Source organism: Phyllopteryx taeniolatus, chromosome 9 (genome assembly GCF_024500385.1).
Source record: "Phyllopteryx taeniolatus isolate TA_2022b chromosome 9, UOR_Ptae_1.2, whole genome shotgun sequence".
NCBI lineage: Eukaryota > Metazoa > Chordata > Actinopteri > Syngnathiformes > Syngnathidae > Phyllopteryx > Phyllopteryx taeniolatus.
Window position 1 is genome coordinate 8342832 of NC_084510.1, and position 20199 is coordinate 8363030.

The 20199-nt window shown below is 43.1% G+C and overlaps 1 protein-coding gene across 5 annotated transcripts in view; it reads left to right on the top strand.

Annotated features, from left to right (window-relative positions):
• The window catches only part of zhx3a (zinc fingers and homeoboxes 3a), a 27569-nt gene that overhangs the window by 3051 nt on the left and 4319 nt on the right, over window positions 1–20199 (top strand). For 3 of the 5 annotated variants that reach the window (XM_061784777.1, XM_061784775.1, XR_009790121.1), the window contains one exon: window positions 13982–16781. In XM_061784777.1, coding sequence (XP_061640761.1) covers window positions 14140–16781 — 2642 coding nt within the window. In that variant the 5' untranslated portion in view covers window positions 13982–14139. Of the gene's footprint in view, window positions 1–435; window positions 720–13981; window positions 16786–20199 lie in introns of those variants that run through there. The other 2 variants (XM_061784774.1, XM_061784773.1) reach the window with 2 other exon arrangements.

Consider the following 20199-nt stretch of genomic DNA (forward strand, 5'->3'; position numbering starts at 1 on the left):
AACAATTGTTTTGTATAAAATGCGTGTAATCCTCAGAGCCGTATAATTTTGGATTTCGAGGCTGTTTGCAGGAGCGACCGCGGAGTCTTTGCGTGCACAGTATTGGGCAAGTCGCACACTTTGAGTCCATATAATAGCCCATTCTTGGCAAAAACACTTCCTGGGGTATTGGGTCTGTTTTCATTCATCTCAGTTGCATTTGTTTGGGTCCAAGTGCACTGGTTCCTCCTTTCTCGTGTGCCCATCCAGTGTGTCTCAGGGGTGGTGACGTTGCACAGAACCAGTCTATACATCCCTCCTCCTCCTCCTCCTCCTCTTTTTTTTTTTATTTTTTTTTTTTTTTTTTTTTTTTTTTTTCATTACACACGCTGATCTATCCCCGCCCCTCTCCTAAATTTGAGATGAAAGGGCTTCTGGATTTTGGATGACGCTCCCAATCACGTGCTCGTAGGAAATACACGGGCTATGTTTTTTTGGAGCTGCCTCGTCCCGCATCGCCGACCATAGTTGTTTTGCAGCGGGCCTGGCAGCTCGTGTCATGTAATGTACCTTGCCGTGGTCACTGACGGGTTCACGCCAGTTCAGCGGGTTCACTTGAGGAGAGCCCCCACCCCCTTGCTCGCCTCTTCTTCTCCTCAAAGCGCGGCGATCGGAGCTAATCCAATATTAGTCATTGATATATTCATGTCGGATTCCATTTTGCCGTGCCGACTGTTGAGGTAAGGACACATCGACTCGTTCTGACGCGGAGCGGAGTGAGCTCCGAACTTGTTTACCGAAATGACGTCTCGCTCTTGAATTGTGGATGTTGATCTGCTGCTGTAGTTTATATGAAGTCGCCTATGTATAAAATGGCGACAGTAGGTGGAGGGGGTGGAGGATTTTTTTTTTTTTTTTTTTTTGGGGCGGGGGGGTTGGAGAGGGGTTGAGTGTTCCTAAGGTTTATATAGAGTGCCAGCTGACCGTTGACAAGTGTCTTGGGAGGTCGCGGAAGGCTTCCCGAGCCTTGTGAATGGACTTGAAATGGCTTTACGCGTCACTTTGTCACACTTGGAGCCCGCCGAGCCCCTCTGCGTGTGCGCTCCTGCTCGCTCGCTATAGCCTCCAATGTGGCGGATCTGCTTATTTCTTTTTTTGTTGTTTGTTTCTTTTTCTTTTTCTTTTTTTTTGGATTATTGCACAACCCGCCGTGTTTCCTCTCCGGAGCGCTTTTGAGTCTGGGAGAGACTTGCCAACCCAGCAACACACGCTATATAGCACACACGCACACACACACACACACAAGTGAGCCGTGCGGGTTCACGTATAACATAAGTCCGTGGAACCGCACGCGCGCGCACAAGTGTCACAAACACCCCCCCCCCCCCCTTTCTGCACGTCCTGCTATGGTAGGCCCGAATGCACAGGACTCTTCTTTCATTTCCTCCTCTTCCTCCCACCAACATGTGCTTCTGCCCTCCTCACACACCCACTCACCCACGCGCGAGCACGCACGCGCCCGCATGCGCACACACACACACGCTAACACGAGTACACAAGGCAAGGCTTGCTCATTTCTACATATTTTCCCAAAGTCGGCATTGCCAGTGGGGTAGTGAATGGAGCACTTCCGGCCGAAGAAATTTTTTTTTTTTAAAATAATGTGCAGAAATACTGACCACAACAATCCGTATGCGGTAGTCACTATGTGGGTCATTTTCATATAATTTGATCAATAACATTAAAGACGATTGTAAAAAAAGAAAAAAAGAAATCAATTCTAAGTTAGGAATTTTTTTATTTGTATTTTTTATTTTTTGCCTTGGTTGTATAAGGGTAAATGTCTCCCGTGCTGAAACAGCCAACACTTTAAGTCCTATTTTCCAAAGGTTATTGATCATTTAAAATTGTCGGCATTCATAGTAAAGGCCCTCCTTTTTGACAGACAGCAAATGATGGTCGCCCATTGAAATACACTTCTTTTTAATAACAGTAAAGACAAAAGTCCATAATGGTAATGACATAAAAAAAATCGTGTGAGTTGCGCTATTTACATTTGCTGCCTTTCATACAAGTGCATCAATGATGCTAACTCCTCGTTAAACCCATTACGCGCTTGTCTTTATACAATCGTAATAACGGTAAAGACATGCAATATAGTTCCGACACGTTCACAAATTCGTACATATTCATTTCTATCTCAGAAATAACACCCATTTATTTTGCTGTCTGCTGTTGTGTCAGCACGCAGATCCCTCTGTTGTATCGCAACACCATAATGAGGCTCTTTCCAGTGGCATTAACGGTAAAGACGGCTTGAGTGACAATTGGGTAAACGTTTGCAAAAGAAGCAAGAAAAAAGAAAAGGAACTCTGAAGACACTACAATGCATTTGATGGAAACGCCTTATTAAGCAAGAGGAGAAAAATCCTATATATACAAAATGGAATTAGCATCTGAAGAAAACATTGCAAATCATGAAAGTTCATTTCGGACACCTGACGGTGAAGACATTTAGGCAATAAAAGTTTGAGTTTTTTTTTTTTAAATTTTATTTCGAAAACAAGTATGACCTTTTGATGGATAACAACTGCCAGTAATTCAAATATCATCAGTAAAATTGATTTTCAAAAGGACATTTGGTGGGCCATGTCTTTACCGTTATTGATCCAATTATATGAAAATGACTCATCTCGCGCCCTGATTGGAAAGTAGTCAGTAATGACGGCCACTAGAAACCAGATGTATCCCATGATGCATTGCACCAACACAGGAAAATGACAGTTTTTAGTGTACTGTTTGATTTTCGGCATGAAAATCAAACAGTAGACTAAATAAAAATATATTTATTATAAGTACAGCAACACATCACAACATGGACGGACATAAAGTGCATTGTTTTTTTTCCTTTGGTTTGTAAAAGAAACCCATCTTAAAATAATGTTCGTCTCATTTATTTGTTAAATATTTATTACAGAAGGGCCAACAGCTGACGTTGATCCGATACGTTGTAATTATGTGACAGCAATGACGCAATTAACCTCAGTAGCGTTCGAAAGATATTTTTCTTTTGACTGATGATTAAACTATAGTACACTATATACAATCCTTGTATAGGGAGTAGGGAATGAGTGAATAATTTCGAATGCAGTCGCTGTGTTCAGAAGACGGCGTTCCAAATTATTCACTCATTCCCTATTCACTATACAGGGATTTTTAGTTGACTCTTTAGTAAACTGCATAGCCCACAATAACAAAACAAAAATCCCTGTATAGTGATGAAGTAGGGACAGAGTGAACGATTCCGAACACAGCCTCTGTCTCCCTCTGCCCTAAGGGGAGGAACCTCTCTGCACCAACTGTTTCTTGCCACTATGGACTGCAATGTGGCTCCACGAAACCAGAGGCCAAATGAATCGTGGCAGACCGGCTAGCTCCACAAGCGTGTTTCACTGGCAAATTTGGGGAATGGACTTTAATTATTTCACCATGTGAGGGCGTTACATATAATGTAGGTCAAGGAAAGGACTGAGGTTTTCCACAGGGCCTTTCCAGAACAAGTATGGTTGTCCGCTCTCCGTGCTTCATACTTGATTCGTGGGCGTGTGTGTGCTTGACCAGTAAGACGTGGTGGACGGGCTCTTGGCCGTTGTCTTTCTGGCAGCTTGGACCGGTGAGTTGTGCGTGCGTGGAGGTTTTCAGTCCAGCGCATGTACACTGGGAACGGGCTCCCGTTTTTCGGAACGGCTCTAATGAGGCCAGCCAGTCTCCCTTTCATCCAGTCAGAAATAGGACTGCGGTTGGGTCCGCTTTTGTCCCTCAATCTGCAATCTACTGTAAGTACGCCAAAGAGCTAAATATTGGATTCCACTATAACTTGCCAGGCAGTGATTTAAGTAACATTCTTAAATGTCATACAAGCGTCAAAGGAGGTAAACCAATTTTAATAAACAGAAAGTAAAATGTAAAGATAACAAATTCTTGTCAAATGACAAGCGAGGTGACAAATGTGCTGAGGCAGGCCACTGTGTTTACCTGGGAGGTGAGTCTCTGCACATTAATAATGCAGCACGCTCACTTTCTGTATATACCTTAAGCTGTTCTTTTATAATTGATGTTGACACACTATTGACTCACTTTTGTTGTGTGCAACATTTATCTCAATAAATCAGAATATCGTAGAAAAGATCATTCGACTCCGGTTTCCTCCCGCATCCCAAAAACCTGCAGGGTAGGTTAATTGAAGACTCTAAATTGCCCGTAGGTGTGAATGTGAGTGCGAATGGTTGTTTGTTTCTATGTGCCCTGCGATTGGCTGCCGACCGCCTCCCGCCCAAAGATAGCTGGGATAGGCTCCAGCGTGTACCCTCAATTTTCAACCGCATGGTACCTCACCTCGTCACGGCCCTATTAGCTGTCCGTACCTGGTACTACGAGGTGCTATTTCTACCTGGTCAGCCGGGTTGCCATCCGTCGACCACATTAGTGATCACAGTGTCGTACTTTCCTTAGGACACATGGCTCGTAACTGCTCATCCTATTTTTGCCCGGCCACCCTAATTTCCTCTTGAATAAAAATGGTCACCTTACAGCACTCCGAGAAATGAATACAGAAGACCCCCGTTCTCCTCATTGTTGCTGTTGCATCTTGTGCCAACCGATGCATTCAATGAGGTATGGTTTTTGGCAGTTTCCCGCGACTGCTGTGGTGGTACTGTTATGAAATGGAGAACCAACCACTAAAACACCGCAGTGCCATGTAGTACCAAGCAGTGTGAATGGGGCATCATTTCCATTCCCTGCTCTAAGGTCATCATAACTATTTTCCTCTTTGCTATCACTTGTACACTACCATGGTGGCAGCACCCCTCCACCCATACACACACACACTGCACAAAAAGCACTCTCTCTTTTTTTTTTATTATGGCCACCGCAGAGTGCTTGTATACGCTGACAATGCCGCAACACAGCGAAGGCACATCACGCCTCTGTATACCTGCAATACTGCACATCTCTGGTGTTCTGACAGCACTTCCTAGGTATTGTGCTTGTGTGTGTGTGCCTCCCACAGCTCACAATGAAACCCCTGCCTGAGAATACCAAGGAAGGTCATATGGTCATGGTTTTCAGATTTAGCTGACTTGGAGTGTTCAACATTCCTCAAGTTCTAAGAAGAGAATCAACTGTCTTAATGCCAAACCAATCAAATTTCCTGCTGTTTTTTATGCAAACAGCATACTGCATGAGCCGCACAATTCCCGCTCAGAAACACAATGCAGGGTCCTATTTATTTCGCCAGAGAGGACAGTGTCCTCCTATGCAGGTGCAATTTAGTCAGGGCTTTCAGCCTTTATTTAATGCCGCTTTTGTCGTCGGTCTTAGCTATAGCGAAACTCGGCCCGCTCTAAAGCTTCACTAAAACAGCATGTTTGCACAGTTCCAACCAAAAGAAACACTTGTGCTCTGGGGAGGGGGGTAACGTGGGACTAGTGGGGAAAGAACCCCTGCCACTTTCTCTGTCCCACGCAGGAGCTGGCCGTTGCCAGGCTTTGACGAGCCTGTGATGTCAGCCATTTTAGGATGGACAGTACAATGTGTGGTACGCCGCCATCTTTCTTCCTTTTCTTCCTAAGTTGCCAAATGAAAGCCTGTAGTCTTGGCTCCAGAACTGAAGAAGTTATTTATGAAAAGTGATGTAAAAGGATGCGTGACTCAGAATTCTTTCTCAGCGCACCATAGTTTATTTGTCCGTCATTCATCTGGGCCACAGATAGAAGGCTTTGAAGAACAATGTACGCTTTCCGCAGCAAGCTACGCCCTAACACATAACAGCAAACACGTGCAAGGAGACACTAAGTATGTCACTGCAGCGTCTGATTGAGAAACATGGTGACAGGAGGTCATTTGCGGCATGCTCACTTGTGCTATTTCTTTAACTAAGCCCGCTGATAACCATTTGAGAAGTGGAGAGGCGGGTTTCGGGTTGCTGAGGAAGAAAATGGCTCAGACCTCACCCGAAGTTGTCTGAAAGGGACCCGAACCGTGAATGGACTTTTCAACGATGTGGCTCGCAGGCCCATTTGGATTAAAGTTTGTCCTGTGCCAGATGCAGTCTGAGGAATTCAGTGTGTATGAGTCTTGAGGTTAGAGTGTGTGTGTGTGTGTGTGTGTGTGTGTGTGTGTGTGTGTGTGTGGCATAGTGGGCAAGGGGAGGAGAAGGGTTGCCATGGCAATGTTAACACATGAGTGGCACGACCGACCAGTCTCCCAGTGGACGGGGCCATAGTCGTGGAGGTAAGGGGGGGTTTGTGCATGACTGTGTGTGTATTAAAGAGAGCGAGAGGGAGGAAGAAGAAGGCTGACTACACCTGCGTCGCAGACGTTCAGACACAAACGCACACAAATACGTCGGACGTAGACACAAAAAGAGGGTGCAGACGAGACGAAGACGCTTGGAGGTCACATTTTGTCTTGAGCTGGACAGCCACTCTATTAACACTGTGCTAATCACCCTGACATCTCCCACTTGTATTTCAGCACACGTATCACTCCAGCCGCACACTTATTCATGGTGCCGTGGCGTACAGTGGCACGCATAATGTGAAACCTGTCCACTCTGCTATTGTAAAAGAAATGACACGTTATTCCCGGCATGCATCACACCACGGACAGAGGAGACATACGGCCAACAGAACTATCGCATGTCCACAGAAAGACGTCTTAAAGCCCACAGCGCTGGATCACGTTTGCCACATAAATGAGCCACCATTGTTCCCAATCTGTGTAAAACAGTGATATTCTTTCTCTGCCTTATCTCTGGCTTATAATTTAGGTGTCCAGCTGATCCCCTCACATGACATCCAAGTCTCGATTGGGCACCAGGCTGAAAATGTTCCCTTTGGACAAATTTTTTGATCTTTCAAATGGATCTGTCAGGCTCCTCTGTCTTTACCCCATTTGGGAAAATAAACCCAAAAAAAAAACAGGCGTAGCTCACTGTCAGGGCAAATTAACCGCAAATGTTTTGAGAGTGAGAGATTGTTTTCTCTCCTTTTCCTTTTGTGTTTTAACTCTTCTGCAACAGTCGTATCAAGAGACTCCTTGCCAGTTATTTGGTTCAAAGAGAAAGATTTGAGAGCGGCGCAGGCGCTAAATGTTGCGGAGGTGAGGAGGGAGTGTGTGAGAGTGTGTAGATGCCCGACTAGGAGGTGCCAGCAGGGAGGAATATTGAAAGAGCGCAGGCTGTCATCATCGTCAGTCATCTTCTCGCTTTACTCCCAGACGTCTGAGTTTTGTCTTCCTTTGTCCTGCTTCTTCTTCCTCCTGCCTCCACGCTCTCCTTCATGTGACAGGCAGCGCGGTGCGAAACACAAATCTGTGTTTGTTAATGTCAACTGTAGCTGACCCAACAATCTGGGAGTGTCTGCATCCAGTGGGCTGCTTTGAATTCAATTTTAATGTCTAGCAACCACTTTGCAGCCTCGCCTCTCTTTAGCACGCTGGAGATTTTTCACGTAATATTCTAATTGCTGCAGCAGTTTATGAAGTGATGAAATGACGCCAGTGCTGCTTGCAGAGGTAGAAGCACTCAGCCGTACAAAAGTAGAGATTATAATCATACATTAATGGCATGTAAATATAATACTGCAATGGAAATTACAGTATAAAAGCAAGCCCTCCTTCAAATCGTAATGCTGCTATTAAATCACTTTAAATTTAACCCCCCAACCTAAATAGAGCCTAATCCCATTTCGTTGGAAACGCTTGTTTTTTAGTTGAGCACCAGTTTAGCAACAAGGGCAGTGTGCTTCCGTGAGTGTGGGTGCCCAAGAGAAAGGTGCATCAGAGAGTTTGTTTCACAGTGGCCATGTGACACCCTGTGGGGACATTGTTGGTCAACGCTTTGTCCACCTTTCCACCAAAACACAAATCCTGCCTTTTCATCGGCAACATTCAATGGCCCGCGGTCTCGGGAACGAACCCCTTGTTTTGTGTCTCCAGTCACGCTCGTCCAGATATAGTGGGCCATTCTTCGGATAGGTGACTTGATTCTTTATGCAAACTGTTCACCCGTCTTGGGTTCTCTCACCAAAAGGACTGGACGGTTTTTACAGGGAGCGCAGCGTCTGTACTCAGCCCACGTCTGCCTTGTCACTGACTCTTGTCCCATTTAAACGCAGCTGCTCCAGTAACACTCCAGCATTGTTACCAAATTACCTTCTCCATCCATTCATCTATTTTCTCTAGCGCATTTCACACCTTTTTTGGCAATAAACTTCTGGCCAGCGGGAGAAAGTGTGGCAGATCCCCAGACAACATTGTAAATATATGAAACCAAGTAAAACATATTTCAGTTGCCCAAAACACACAAAAGTAAATACTGACCCACCATTAATGTGAACCCTGAGTCCGTTTTCTAGGGGAGGTTTAAAATAATGGAAACACAGCTACTCAACAGCCAAGGCCTTCATTGTAGACTAATTGAAAATGAAGGCACACAAAAAAATCTTCTTCAAGAAGTGACCTCAAAATTAAAAAAAATTTGATTGCATATTTTTCAGGTCAAACCTTTTTTCTAAATGGATTTAAATTTAAACGTAAAAAAGCTGTAAAGGTGATTTAGATATATAGCCCCAGCCGAGCCCAGCTAACTGGACCCTCTTTAATTACTGGTCATCTACGCCAGCATTTGAACAGGTTTTTCCCAGCTCGCTATCCTGTGTGCGTGCTACCCATGCGGGATGGAGGGGTTGGAGTCGACCTGCGAATTGCTGGTTTCTGAAGTAGTACCAAAGGTGGAACGTCCCCGCAACCTTAAACTCACCATCCACCGACGTTTTTGTGGAAAACAATACCCGCTGACGTGGCCACACATTCTAAATATATTAAGGGGGCAAGCCACAACTTGTGTGTGAACACCCCATCGCCCTAAAAGGGACACAAGCACACGCTTTGGTTTTCGTTGCACTGCAGGCTTAATTGTCTAATTCCAATTTAGTGCCTACATACCATCTGTCAATTTGCGCCTGGGTCATATAATCAGATATGTAATCATTTTGGGTTTGTATCAACATTTGGTAGAAGCCTTGCCAATTTTGCGAGTTTTTGGGTGCAATTATAGGACAATGACCAAATATAATTGGGAATGTTTTTCCTTTCTGTTTTTAAGAATCACATATAGATAACAAAGATCTCTGGTCACATGGACCTTTAAAAAAATACTGTAATATGCATGCTAGAGCGATAAATGGCAATTTGTAAAGACACTGTACACACATTCACACACTACTTGTCCTCATGGAAGATCTAAAACCATCTTTTGAAAAGACGTGTGGCGCCTCTGTGTTATTGAGAATTTGTCAAATCTAAGCACAGTGGTACCTTGACTTACAAGTCTTACTCAATTTACTCGCTCTGTATTGTATATCAGCTACATTTTCCCAATTAAAAGGAGTTGAAATGCAATGAATCCATTACAGCCCCTCCCCAAACACCACTATTATTTGTTACAGGTTTTTAATGACGAAAAGCAACACTGTGGTAAAATGTCCTTTTCAACGGCATGTAGTAGTGAGTGATGTCAGGAGCTTGTTGGCCATTAGTGAACATGGTTAGTTCAGTGGGAGCGTCTTTCTCCATACTCCTTGCGAGTGTTTTCATTTTATATTTGTGTGTTTGACTGTTTGTCCCGTTCCACAAACTGCTGAAAATGCATCAGCGACTGTCGCTTGCCTTTGTTTCCACTCGAGTGCCGTCGCGATAGTGAAAAATTGACCAAGCGACGGCACTCAAAAAGGTTGGGGCGCTTGTAAGTCAAGGTGCTACTGTAATGTGTCTTCTGAAAACATTAATGGTGCAGTTAACCACCACTTCTGAAGAAAAATTATACACAAACCTACTACAACAGGGACGTGGTCGCCGCCATTGTTATTTTGGTTGTTACATTCCTGCTCCCCAACCTGGTCCGTGCGAGGGGGCACATTCTGCTGCTCAATAAATGCGAATTAAGCGTTATGAAAAGGTATGCCATTATGGGCATTGGGTAAAGTAAACACATCGCTTAGCTTTAGAAGAGCCGAGGTGGCGAATGTGGACATTTTTCAGTTTCCTTCCACACATTTTTGCATTCTTGGGTTGCGTCTCTCAAAGGCCAGCTGAACCAACCGTGCCTTTTATTTTATAAAGCATTGTGCGCCTGTGGTCTGAGAACGCGCTACTCACGAGTGGAGAATGAATCCTCGCATATTGCCGTGGAGGAGCCAATTTTGAAAGCCATCAGCTCACTTCACACTTGGCACGGCCATCAGCTGTGTGTATAGAGTACTCTGATAGGAAGTGACGTGACCAAATGCAAATGATCAACACTTGTTTTATTTTTACTTTGATTCTTTATCTGTGTTAGTGGCTAATACATTTACACATAGATAATTATATATATATATATATATATATATATATATATAAAGTTTGGCACAAAAAGGCTACGGGGGGCAGAGGGGCACAGTTACTCATTTGCGGGGCATTGCGTAAGAATATTGTGTCGTGCAGCAGAAGATGTCACGCTTCAGTACTCTTTTCATTTGATTGCTTTATATTTATGTCCAAGAAGCAAATATTTACCGTAATTACAACTTTATTATTGCATTAGTGTAGGTTTGTGATTGACTACGGTGCATTCAAACATACTGTACATATAAATTGAGGTTACATTGCTTCCATAGGAACAAAGCTCTGTAAAACGAGGACCCCTTGTTCGAACACTAACACGTCATGCTTGAACACACCTCTGTTGGTACAGACGACCGCTTTCAGCGTTTAGACGGAAACAATAGCAATCTGGCTTATATTAAATAAACTCACACTTTGAGACCCTTGCTTTCAGGCTTCAAAAATAACTGCCAAAATAACAGTGTTTTACTGTTTTCTGTTCAAACGGAATAAGGCCTTAGGGTGATTACTATTCAATCACATTTTGTCTGCTAACACATAGACACTGACAACCATTCACATTCGCAACAACACGCAATTTAGAGTTGTCAGTGAACGGAGCTTACATGTTTTTGGACTGGGGGGGAAAAGCCAGTCTACACAGAGAAGCGCACAAGGATAAATGGAAACTCCACACGGACCTATTTGAACCCAGAACCTTGTTGTTGTGGTTGCCATTGATCTGCCAAGTGTCGTCATCCGTTAGAAAAAGAGAATCTGCACAACTAAATGGAGTCAACGATTTCTCTCAACACTCGAAAAGCATCGTGGCATCTTTCATACAGATGTGCATGTCTCCATCCTTCTGGTGCATGAACACACTTGTAAATCTTTAGTTCAGAGTACAAACATGGTGTCCTTAGCAGGGGTTAATTGAGTGTTCCATCAGAGGATATCATGACCTGTCTGGCACCAAAACGTACAGCACATGCCTGGGTCTGGATGCAGTGAAGCGGGATTACTGCATAAGATGCTGGTGACCTAGTTTTTTTGGGTTGTTGTTTTTTTTTTTTTTTTTGGTGTTTGTTTTGTTTTGTTTCATTTTTTGGTTTTGTTTGTATTTCTCTCCGAACGCAGCAGCTGTCTGTCATAAGATAAAATTAAAAAAAAAAAAAAGTAGTCACAAGGAGCTTGTCAATGTCTGGGGTCACTTAGTGCTGTTGAGCAGTCATTTGAGGGTTTTAATTCAGGAACAGGTTCATCTTTTATTTACCAGCCACCAGGGTGGCTTCTGTAAAATGGAAGTCTGTGGAAGAGCTTTTCATCATGTCCAAATGCCACATGATGAAAAGGAAAAACGCAGTACCCATATTACCAACACAATATTATACTAATCGATCTTAGCAGTTTGTTGTATGAATGATGAATGATGTGCAGTTGATGTTTCTCTCAGGTGTGATCAACCCATGAGATGAGGTTAAACCGTTGTGATATGGACATAGTGAGAGCTATTCACTCTCTCAAAGCATGCCACAAGTCAACAAGTCTCCAGTCCCAGAAAAGAAGACAAGAGAAATATGATCGGAGGTTCTTTGTGTGTCACAAGTTCAGGCAGAGGGTGAAGAATTCCATTTTTTTTTTCTCCATGCCTTTTACTTTCTATTGCTACACAGCGATTAATGCGAGCTGTATTGCCGATGCGACAGTAACCCGGAGAGAGTATCCATAGTTTTTCGAATATGTATGTCTTGGTGAGAGGCATATTTTTCACCTCATAATAACACAGTGAAGAAAGGAGAGAAATTCATTGTGCATGACTGAGGTGTTATAAGACAGCGGATGCGGTTTACAAATGGATTTGTGCATTCGGTGATGTGTGTGCTTTGGCTCGATGCATGCTTTTTAGCAAATGCTCAACACAATAGTTTGATCCAGCAGAATTATTATGAAACGACACTCACATGAACGCAGCCTTAAATAATTTACACTTGCACCGTATAGCTGTATTTGTGGTGTCAAACATTTTGTCCTTTCTTGGAGCAAAGGTAACCAAAATGAGTATAAACATGAACATTGTATAAGACTGATACTGCTAATGCCACGCATAGCGCAAACTGACTTGTCTTGATGACATTTTGTCGCCACATGAATTTGTCAAGCCAAATGTAAATGGAAACAAAAACTATATACAACCATGATCATAAACTTAGTGTTAAACGAATACCTTTCTGATGGTGTTAATCAAAGCAAAGCATGAATTATCTCTCTACAGTATATGTTTTGTCTCATTTGGTAAAGCATGTGTACGCAATGAAGAGTCTGGACTGCGTGTCTCTAAAATGTGTACACAGTTAACTAATTGGCTTTTCTTTTCGGATTACGCTCATTTGAATACTGGAAGTTTGAAATTGTAGTTTCATTATTCCACGCGTGTATGCTGTTTTTGAGATACCCTTTATATCTTTTTCAGTAAAACTAACATCCTGCTCAAAAAAAAAACCAAATCAATGAATACTCATCACTTCCAGAGACAAAACCTGTGTGCATATTTTGTATATTTTTGCCAGCAGACAATGTAAAATAGCTGGAAAAGTGGGATGGATGCGGTACTATCAATCAAGGGAGTGGAGGAAATACACTCAACTCGAGAGGTTGAAAATCCCAGAGGAAGTGTGGGGCTAATATTTATTCACTGATAATAACTCCTTCCTTGAGGGAGCCAGGTGGCATCTGGCAACAAATATCCCCGGTCACATTCAAAGCCTGCAAATCACATTACTCGCTCTGCGCCTTGACTATAGTTGGCATGCAAGGCTACAGTTTAATTACTGTTTTTTTGTTTTTGGATGAAGCGCTGCTAAAAATACACATGCCATTAATAATTAGCTGAGTTAAACCTTAGGCGGCAGTCAAGAAAAACAACAAATATGATGAAGATGAGACATTGTCATTGCTGGCTGTGTTGATTTTCATGGTCTCTTTTTGAATTGATGAAAAGTGACAGACAGCAAGACAGAAGTCTGAAAATCCGAAAGAAATCAACAGAACACTTGACAGGTGATAGTGATTGTCTGAGTGTGTGTTGCCCTCGGACATTTTCCTGTTTAATTGCCGTTGTCTTTGCTACAGTCACTTGAATTTCCAAAACACCACGTCTGACATAAGGCTATTTGGAATCGTCAATAAGTGCTTTGTGGCTATCAATAGCTTTTCAAACAAATCTGCTTTACATCTACCCGTCATACTAAATAGTACTTATATAAGCTAGTTTTATTTGGAGCAAAAAGAAAGAAGCCCTGGAAGTGTTATGAGCGCTGTGATTGTAGAGCAACACCACCTACATTGTCACACTGTACTTCCACCTACACTTATTACTCTGCGTAAGGCTCTCAGCTTCCCCACATTCACACTTCCGTTATGTGCCATGTAGAAATACAGCGTGCCCAGTGCTTAGGAAAGTTAAACACCCGCATCCTTAGGATTGGTCACCGACTACTTCTGTTTTTCTACAATTACCAGAAGTTTGAGCGATGGAGTAATTTGATGTTGTTTTCTGACTTTTTGTGCCTCACAGGTTCCCTGGGAGCTTTTAAAGTTGGACAAAGGTCCCAGAGCAGCAGAAGGCATGAAGCAACACTGTGGCTGATCCATGACACGAAACTCCACTCGCCCCCTGCTCTCATCAAACCGGACAATCAATCACTCACTTTGCCATCTCCACAAAACTACACAATGGCCAGCAAGAGGAAATCCACCGTACCCTGCATGATACCATCCAAATCCAAACATGTGCGCGAGGAAATTATACTGGGCTCACTGCCAGAACTCCTACCAACAATCCCGGAAGACGGCATACTCAGCATCTCTGGAGAGGAGTCTGGCCATGTCTCCCACAGCTCATCCAAATCCGAATGTGGCAGCGAGGTGCAGAAAGGAGGTACATACAGTTGTCCACCATGCTCTTTCGAGTCCAGAGATTTAAACTACTATTTGGATCACATGCACAACTGCCACTTAGACTTCAGGGCCCATCCCACTTTCTACTGCTTGAACTGTGGGATCTCAGTTGTTCGCTTTGAGGCTCTGGCTCTGCATAATGCCAACACGCATCCTAAAATCATGGAGGGCTTGATGACTGCCTCCCTGAGTGTCAACAAGAGGGATGGCATCACAGCAGTGGAGCAAAGCCTCTTCACGGACAATGGAGACCCCTACCGAGAATCTGGAATCTCCCTTAGCAAAACCCCTATTGCAAAGATGATGAGAGCCAAGGGAGAGCACAAAAGGATTGTAGTATCTCATACCGTGGAAGTATTGAAGAAAGTCAGTGGGAAAGATGTAGACCCCAACATGCTGACAAATGTGCCTGAACTCCAAAATGGGGCTCTCAGTGTTTCTGGCGCCCAAGCTATGCCGAGGACAGCTGTTAGTCACGTGATTGCGACAACAGTCTCCAACCAAGTCTTTCACCAGCACACTCCCTCCCTGTACACCCCACCTTCCTCTGATTCCAATAAAGACCTTCCAAAGGTGATGATCCCTCTGAGCAGCATCCCTACCTACGATGCCGCCATGGACACCAGCAGCTTTCTTAAGACATCCTTTGGCAAGTTCCCCTACCCGACCAAAGCTGAGCTCTGTTACCTGACAGTAGTGTCGGAGTTCCCCGAAGAGCAGATCAAACTGTGGTTTACTGCCCAAAGACTCAAGCAGGGCATAAGCTGGTCTCCGGAGGAAATAGAAGAGGCCAGGAGGAAGATGTTCAACACCGTGTTCCAGGGTGGAGCACCCCAAAAGCAACCTGCCACGCAGCGTCATGTCAATCACATTGTTACTCACCACACCGTAACAACCCCTTCAGGTTCAAAAGGACCACACTTTCCAATGGCTGAAGTCCCCTATGGCAGCATAAGAAACAAGCCTGTCGGAGTCATTGCTAAGCAGGCCAGCATGTCCACTAATCCCCATGTGACGAGGGTCTCGTACTCGACTCCGCTTCTCCCTCAGAAGGTTCCGTCTCTGGTTAGAACAACGCAGACACTGACCAAGAATATTCAACCCACCGCGGAGCCGGATAAGAGCAGCAATGGCCTCACCGTGGATGTGGCGGCTGGATGCGGCAGCAGTCGCAGCAGCAGTAGCAGCAGCACTTGCAGCAATAGCAGCAGCATCACCAGCTATTCAAGCAGCGGTGTCAGTGGTGAGAATGTGTCCCGGAAAACCGGGAATAACAGCAGCGCGACCAACGGGATCCACAACTTTGCTGCCGGCTCCACAAATATTAGCAATAATGATTTGCACTACCCCAGCGACAAGACACGCAACAGTTTACTGACGGGACCGGAAGGTTTAAACAGTCACGGCGCCATAGAAAACACCAGCAACATAAATCATAACAAAAATAACAATCATAACAGCGCCATCATCAGTCCTCAAGAGCAGGCTGACACCTTGAAGAAGGACGAGCAACGCGACATTCAGAGCAACAGCAGCAGTATTACCAATGAAAACCCTGCCTCTAAAGACAGTGTTCCCCACCTGAACCATGCCAGCACTTCCCCTAATCAAAGCACCACCAGCACCACCGTCATCACAAAAGGTAGTTCATCTGTGATTGATGAGGGTAAACGCAACAAGGAGTTTAGCATAAAAGGCATGTCAATCTTGCAGCAACTTATCAAGGAGGATGACCTTTTTACCGGAGACAGAAGTTGCTCAGAGCTGAAATTTGAACCCATCAAGATCAACTTCAGGAGACTGAAAATGAATGAAAGCGAGAGCACCTCTGAGATTGCACATCAAGATCACAAGTCGGAGATAGCCGAAGGGTCCTTCTCACCCCCCTGGGCCAACAAGAATGCCCAGCAGCTGCGCATCCTTCGCCAGGCTTTTTCCAGCGCGCGCTGGCCCAACAGTCAGCAATACGAGGACTTAAGCATCCAGACGGGCCTGCCTAAGTCAGAGGTGGTACGCTGGTTCAGTGACAGCCGCCACAGTCACAAGAATGGACAGCTGAAGTGGCTGGAGACCTATCTGCGACCAGCTGTAGATGCAGAGGAAGCCAGTGGCAGAGGAGATGTTGAAGCCAAATTGCAGAAGGACCTGCCGGCTGCCAAAAAGAAACTTATTGAACAAGATGTGAACAAGCCCCTCGAAGGGGAAGGAGGAATAAACACTGACCAACGGCTTCAATGGCAGGATTTCAACTCACCACTGCACGGTCTGATGGGGACTGAGGGAAGCAGAGAGCTAATCAAAGCTGAGACCTCCACACAGCCGGGAGTCTTGATGGACGCCTGGCCAGAAAGAGACCATCAGCAGCTAACTGCCAGTCAGCCACTTATTGAACAACCCAACGATGCCAATCAGACCAGGTAATTCAAATGAGCGGGGCCCAAAACCCCCAAGTAAGGCTGAGATTTGTTTGGGTTTTTTTTTTTAAGTGGAGGTCTTTTTCAAAACGCTATAAATCAATTGAAATTATTCTGAGAAAAATGAAAACAACGCAGACATCATTTATTAACAACATTCAACAAGAATTGGCAAAACAATTACATTGGAAAATGTGTTTACTATTTATCTATCGATCAAGCTATCTCTCTCTTTCTACACACACACACACACAACACACAACCAAATCCAGTAACTAAATACTAATTAAAAATGTTTTTGTTTTTTTTAAATCTGATTCATCGATTAATTGAATATATAATCGACAGATTAATCAATTATTAAGCAATACACTTATTTACATAACACACATATCCATCCATCCATTTTCTACACCGCTTCTCCTCACTAGGGTCGCGGGCGTGCTGGAGCTTATCCCAGCTAACTGCGGGCGAGAGCGGGGTACACCCTGAACTGGTCGCCAGCCAATCGCAGCGCACATACAAACAAACAACCATTCACACGCACATTCACACCTACGGGCAATTTAGAGTCTTCAATTGGATGTCTGTCACAGCTAATTTGAAATTGAATTTGTCGAACTGAATCTGAAATGAACAAACTGAATGTGAAACTATAACATTTGAATTTTCATTGCGGATAATAAATTCTTACATTCACTTTCAAGTTTACTGGACTTCAGTTTCCAAACCAAGAAATTCAATTTCAAATTATACTATTCAGACTCAAGTTTTTTTATTTTTTTAAATGCACTGTTTCAAATTAAACAACACAAATTCAAATGTTTTTTTTCTTCAAATTCAGTTTGTAAATGCAATTATTCAAGTGTAGAAATTCAAATTCAGTTCCTGCTGGCGCATATTTCAGCCCAAAGAAAACATGCAAACTCCACACAGGCGAGGCCAGATTTGAACTCGGGTCCTCGGAGGCAGATGTGCTAACCAGTCGTCCACCGTCCCGCCTACATAAAACAAAATAATATGAAATCCTAATCATAACAATAATAATAGTAACAATAATAGTAACAAAAGAATTACTAAATCATTCATTTTTAAGAAATGTACTAATACATTTAATCACAACCTTGGTCAATTTTAAGTCAAAAGTGTACTTTCAAAATGTTCAGAAATTCCTGTGTGCAGTGAATTTCATTTCCTGCAATATTAACAACTAATTCAGTCCATTTAACTACGTGAAACATATCTCAAGGCAGGACAATGTCATGACAATCCTAGTGTGGTATTTGGAGAAAATTCAAAATGGTCTGCCACCTGTTAAACATACTGTATTACTTGCTTTTCTTGGAACTGTCACAATTATTTATTGCAAATTACTTGTTTCATGTTTGGTTATTTAGTGAGTATTGCTTTCAGAGATGAGTTGTTTTTTTCCCCTCTTAACCACCATCTTTCCTTAGGGTTTATGTTTATTATCCCTACAAATGAATGAAGATTTTCGTGCAATGTACTGCTAACTCCCCCTGTTAACTGTGAACAATTATTGTCAGTGGACTTTTTTTCAGTAAATGAGTTTCCTCTGACTTCTGATGAGCTAAAACAGCAGCAGACGGTTAGTGTTATAGCGCCACCTGTTGCTTTGGTATACATTTTACATCTTATAAATTTTGAAAAAAAAAAAGATTTATTTGTCACGAAAAATAAAGAACTGGAAAGTGATCTCTGTTTATCAGGTCAAGTACGTTTCAGACATACCTGCAATAGGTGAAAATCCGCGATATAGAGAGATTATCTAAAAAAACAAAAACATTAGTTTGTTTTACTTCTCTCACACACTTCAAACACATTTAAACTGATTAAAACACACTTGAACTCATTAAAACACATTTTTAAAGTAGCTTGTTCTCCGTCTCTTCTTCAAATAAGAGGCGACGCGTGCTTGCCTCAAGCTGTTTGTCACTCCAAGTTTAAGTTTACTGTAAAACTGACCAAAAAAAAAGAAAGAAAAACACCAAACTGTTCAACCAAACCATATAATTTTGTCGAACGAAATGCCATAGACGAGCTAAAGAAATTAGAATAGATGTTACAGTAATTATAGACTGTCAAACAACTGCTACTTAGACGCACAGGGAGTTGAAACACATACAAACAGAATACAGCAGTACTCCCAGGCTAACAGTATATTCTCTCTACTATGTGGAAACAACAGCCCTCTTTGGATTCTATTTTTGCCCAGGACCTTTCGTTTCCTTTCCAATCCGAGCAAGATGACCATATTTGGAGGAAAGCTTGTTCGAATTCTGAAATGCTTTGGGAAGGTGCCTTAATGCAACCTTGAACACACCTTTTAAGTAGGCTTTACACTGTCAGGATTTTTAGGGCCGCTCACCGATCAGCAAGTCAAATCAACATTATAACATAAAGGGTGAATGCGGCACACTCCTCCTTGTGTACATTCTTCAGGTGCCCGATCAAATTTGTGTCGAAGCATTTAGATGACGTTCCCCACGACGTACTTCAGTTGTGCACAGACTGCAAATAATTTACGTGTTGTTTGTCTGAGACACCGCAAAATAGTCCCACACCGACGACATGTTTTTTCATCGACAAGATTGAAAAAACTTTATTGGCCATCAGATAGTTACAATACTGCGCCACAAGACACGTGACAAGGCTAAACATAAACTAGCTTTTGGATTTATACGTGACGGCGAGTTAAATGTCTTGTACGGAGCCGATGACGTCATTGATCGGATCGGCGAATGACGACATGAAAGCCGATCAGCATAAAATGCTAATCATCGGCCGATACCGATCACACCGATCAGAAGTCTACTTTGAAGCAACCTTTATAAAAGGATGTTACCTAGGGATGTTCGATACCATTTTTTTTTCAGAACAATAGCAATACGAGTACTCCCTCTAGAGCACTCACTGATGCAGATATAATAGAGTACTGATACCACAAGTACGTTTGATACATACAATTTCAATTAACACAATGACACATCATTTTCAAGACTGTTCTTTCTTTCTGAAAATGGATGGATGGATGGATGGAAGTTACCGGATCTTATAATAATATTAGACAGCATCATAATAGTTATTTTCGTGGCACATAATTTATGCTATAAGAAAATAAAATGCAAATTTCACGTTAAAGAGAGACTACTGAGGTCACTGGATTTTTCACAGCAACATTCTTAAGTTTGGCCTATTAAGTGATTTGCACTGTTGGGGACAACCTGATTGAAATAAACACATCAAGCATGCATAGATCGGAGGAGCGCTTTTTATAATCCATCTTCGGAAAATAGTAGTTTCACGTCAGAGATTTACGTCAGCAATACTTGCCGTCGCAGGATAACGTCGGATAGGAAAAGTGGATTGATTTAAAACAGTGCTATGTTCCCCTTTTAAT